The 5000-nt window shown below is 39.0% G+C and overlaps 1 protein-coding gene across 1 annotated transcript; it reads left to right on the forward strand.

The window, feature by feature from the left end:
- Nucleotides 1-3385: 3385 nt before the first annotated feature.
- LOC143028761 (uncharacterized) lies at nt 3386-4984 on the forward strand. The gene is made up of 2 exons (XM_076191132.1): nt 3386-3435; nt 3816-4984. Exons 1-2 carry the CDS (start codon nt 3414-3416, stop codon nt 4982-4984), a joined length of 1191 nt encoding a protein of 396 aa, XP_076047247.1. The 5' UTR covers nt 3386-3413.
- Nucleotides 4985-5000: the final 16 nt, after the last annotated feature.

Genomic DNA, 5000 nt, shown 5'->3' on the forward strand with positions numbered 1-5000 from the left:
GTTCTTGATCTTACAACAGACGGTGTGTGTTTTCATTATTTGTTCTTCCGCCTTTTCTATATCCATCATCCTATATCTTCGTGATCCTTTCCAATTATGCTTTCCATGGCACACAGGAAGGTGTTGTCACTTTGACAACTAGACACAGAAAGAACAATACTTCTTTCACTCCTAACGAAAAGGACGCGGCACTACTTTGGCGGAAGAATACTGATTCAAGGGATCCAAATTAAATATATACGAGTCACGTTCCACTCAACATTCTCCTTTTCATATGACTTCTTTAATTTTATTTTATTTTATAACATATTTAATAATTCACTACAGTACATCAATTTCGACAAAGACATTTTCCATTTATTTTACATACATAGTAACTGCATACGTAACAACACAAGCTTATGATTGCCATTAACTTCAATCACTTCTTTCATGTCATCGATATTTTCTCATATCACACCCAGACATAGTACTATCTGTACTCAACATACATCAAATATCACAAGCCGTGATTCGTAATTAAATTTAGTACATACAATTTGTCAGTACACTTGAACATTATACAATTGGTGCTTAACACAGATCAGATGTCACAAGCCGTGATTAGTAATTAACCTCGATACATATAATTTACCTGTAGAATATCATACATCAAGATATTCTTATATATAGTGCAATCGGCACTCACAATATGAATGAGTGATTGTGCCGACGACACTATGAGACAGAGACATGGAATTTAAGAGAGGCAAAGAGGAAAAGTTGAAATGTGTTTAAGATGAAATGTCTGAGAAGTATACTAGGGGTTATAAGGTTGGATAGAGTGAGAAATGAGAAAGTGAGCAGGAGAGCGCGGGGTAGGAAGGGGGAGGAAATGGCAGATAGGACTGATCATCCATCTAGAAAAAAAAAACACGTCAGCCCCAAGCATTTTCGTGTAATTCACATCTTCAATTCACATCTTCAATAATTCTTCAATAATTCACATCTTCAATAATTCACATTCTTCAATAATTCACATCTTCAATAATTCACATCTTCAATTCACATCTTCAATAGGTAAAAGAGTGGTGCAAGCAAAAATAAAAAGACGAATACTAATTTGTTACTGGTAAAGGTCACAAAATGTGTGGTTTAGAAAGGTAACGTAGCATGAAATTTAGAAAGGTAACAAAGTAATACACCACGAAAAGTTCCTTAACGAAAATTAAAAAGAAAGGTCACGACCCATAATTAATTCACAAAGTTACAGGACATTTATAATCAAGATCTGCCACAAAATATCATTATGTTGTTTGATGTAAATCTGCAACCTATTTACAAATATATCAATCATTATATAATCCAATTTGTATATGTCACCACTAATGTTGAGATTAACCAATTGAGATTATTTCCTGATACTGCTTTCTCTAATATTTGCGTTGACAAATGAAGTATATGATAAGTTTAATGAAGCCTTAGCCCACTCAATGTATAGATTGAGTTGTTACTGATTCCTCTCCTTTTAGGAAACAGATATGTTAATCAACTACATGTTCCCGGTTATATCTGGAAATAATTTCAAAGATGGTTTACTGCTCCTCTTCCTGGTCGTATATCACATTGACTTAGCCAGGGCACTTTCCACTCAGGATTTATGTTTTCTTTCTAGTATTCTTCCTTATGTGTATTGCATATTACTAATGTTTATCGGTAGTTCTCACACTGATGGGTTGCCCTTAGTTGTAAAGATGAAAAAAGTCACTGATTGGTTTCATTCTTTTAATTCTTTCTTTGTGTTTCTTGCATGGCTATAGATTCCTAGCAGCATATACATCAATAGACCACTAGTTGCTTTGATTGTTTCCACTGGAATTTTCTTTAATCTTTGCCTTGATGTGTTCCAAGTTTTCCATTTCAAGTTTTTTATATTCTTATCTACATTTGGTAGGTGCACTTTTATTTCATTCTTTACTATTCTGTGGCCTGAATCAATTAATACAGTTTGTACATTATTTATGTTAAGGTGAAATGAGTGTATGCTTTTTTTAGTGTAATACCAAATCCGCAGGCTATAATTTTTTGTACCATGTGTACTGTTGACTATTCCGGTGTGTGAATAACGCATTGGTCACTCTTCTTACCATTCTCTCCTTGCATTCAATAACTTCACCATTTCAACAAGACAGGCTTGACAATTCTTAATGAGAGCGACGTCATCATCATGAGTGACCTGAATTGTTATGTCGGAATCGGTGGTCTTGAGGTCATGATCGGCAACTTTTGTGCTGAAGAACGAAATTATGAAGGCGAAATACTAATAGATTTTTGGTTGAGAAACAATATGTTAGTGTACAATGTTTTTACCAAGGACTTTACACATATGGTATCGTAGTTAAGTCAGTAAAATTTACCAGGAGACATTAGTAATCTAATAGAATTTACAAATGAAGACGTAGCATTGGATCTAAAAAGTATATGGTGATGTAATATAAATAAATCTTCCGAGATCTGCAAAGAAAAATATACATTATAGACTAGCTCAGATATATCCAGTAGTTGGGAAAGCGTTCCTGAACCATTGTGTAATGCTATAGTGATCTGACTTAATAAGGATGGATGATAATTAGCCAATCAATTTGTTATCAAATGAATATAAGACAAAAGAATAGGAAAGCTTTAGAAGCGGATACTCGCCTATAAATCATTTCCAGACGATTGATCAACTAATTGATAAAAAAGTAAAATAGAATAAACTTCTTTGTTAAACCTTTAAATCTACAAAACAAAATTATGGTAATAGTGAACACACTATGCAAACAGATTTGGGGACGAATAGATAAAACATAAAAAACCTAACATAGCAAATACCTTTCCAAACATTTTCCAACAAATACTACCGAAATAGATCAAACATAAAAAAGAACATAGCAAATGGCTTTTCTCCAAACATTTTCCAACTAACACGACAAAAAAAAAAAAAAAAATGTAATGATCGATTTGTTCATGTGGTATCTAAAGTCTAAGGTATTAATTAAGGAAAACATATTTTTTGACTTGATATAAAAAAAAATATCATTATAAATACCAGGTAATAAACTTTACCGATACATTTTGTATCGGTAGTTTTATAACGATCATTTTAGTAGATAAAATCTGATAATACAGAATTCCTCTGCAGTCATCGTGGAACAGAAGATCTACTACACGACTAAACTTCCATGGCAATCATAGAATCTTCATGTTCAGCTCTCCACCACTTCACTACATTCACTTCCTCAACCGTACCCCCCACCCCCTGCACCTGGGTGGGGCGAGAAGAATGGCGGAGTGATGGCGTCATGCAGTGGGATGAGTATATAAGACTGCCTCTCTGGCTTTCCGGCAATCCATTTGGGATCTATATTCTAAAGCGTTCACTTGCAAGGAACATGAAGGCTTTCCTGCTTGCAGGTAACAATTTATTCTTGATATTGAGATAGAGTCTGAACTAAAATTTTTAATCCATACACACACACACATGTACACACACACACACACACACACACACACACACACACACACACACACACACACACACACACACACACACACACACACACACACACACACACACACACACACACACACACACACACACACACACACACACACACACACACACACACACACACACACACACACACACACACACACACACACACACACACACACGCACACACACACGCACGCACACACACACACACGCACATCTATATATAAATATATATATATATATATATATATATTATAAATATAAAGTATATACGTTTTTAACAATATGGTCTTTTCAGTTCTCCTCGGCATTGCTAGAGCAGATAAACTGCCAGCACCCACCTACGGGACTCCATCAGTGGGAGGCTTCAATGGGGGATTGAGTGGAGGTTTCAACGATGGATCTAACGGAGGATTCAACGGAGGGTTTAGCGGAGGTTTCAACGGCGGATTCAATGGGGGAGCCAACGGAGGTCACAGCGGTGGTTACGGCTATGGTCCCAGTCAGGCAGAACTCGAGCTCCTCGAACTGAGCGAGAACATCCCCGGAGGAGGAGTACCCGGACAGGACTACCCGGTTCTCTCGGACATTCCCGAGACTGGATTCGCCTGCGAGACCACGGGATACCCACACGGATACTACGCTGATACCACAGGTGAAGCCAGCTGCCAGGTCTTCCACATCTGCCAGACGCGTCCCAACGGCTACCAGAAGGATTCCTTCCTATGTCCCAACGGCACCATCTTCAACCAGCAGTACCTCGTGTGTGACTGGTGGTTCAATGTGGACTGTTCTCAGGCCACCAACTTCTACTCCGTCAATGAACTGATTGGACAGGAACCCAATGCCTACGGAGTGTCCAATGCTCTCTCTGCTGTTTATGGCGTCCCTGGTCAAGGCAGTGGCAGTGGATTCAACGGTGGTTCCAGAACAAATGGCAACGGAGGACGACGAAATGGCAGCAACCGAAGGAACGGCAGTGGACGGTTGGGCAGCGGCAGTGGATTTGGCGCCAACGGTTTCAGTGGTAATGGTTTTGCCAACGGTGCATCAGCCCTATCAAGCTCTTACAGAGCACCTGGCCAAACCAACGGCAACGGTCTAAGCGGTAATGGATTTGGTAACAATGGTTTTGGTGCCAACGGTTTTAATGCTAATGGTTTAAGCAACGGTGCATCATCCCCGTCAAGCGCTTACACAGCCCCTGGACAGAGCAACGGTAACGGCCGCAGCTCCAGTGGTCTCAGTGGTAATGGATTTGGTATCAACGGTTTTAACGGCAACAGATTTGGTAACAACGGATTCAATGGAAATGGGTTCTCCAGCTCTTCATCAGCTCCTTCATCAGCTTATGAAGTACCCAGCCAGTCCATTGGAAACGGTTTTAGTAGCGGTTTTAACGGGGGTCGTGGGCAAAATGGAAACGGTGTTGTGTCACCTTCAACTTCTTACGGTGCCCCATTCTAGAGTGAGCTTTTCTTCT

The sequence above is a fragment of the Oratosquilla oratoria genome, chromosome 10 (assembly GCF_046742065.1).
Source record: "Oratosquilla oratoria isolate Oo_2021 chromosome 10, ASM4674206v1, whole genome shotgun sequence".
NCBI lineage: Eukaryota > Metazoa > Arthropoda > Malacostraca > Stomatopoda > Squillidae > Oratosquilla > Oratosquilla oratoria.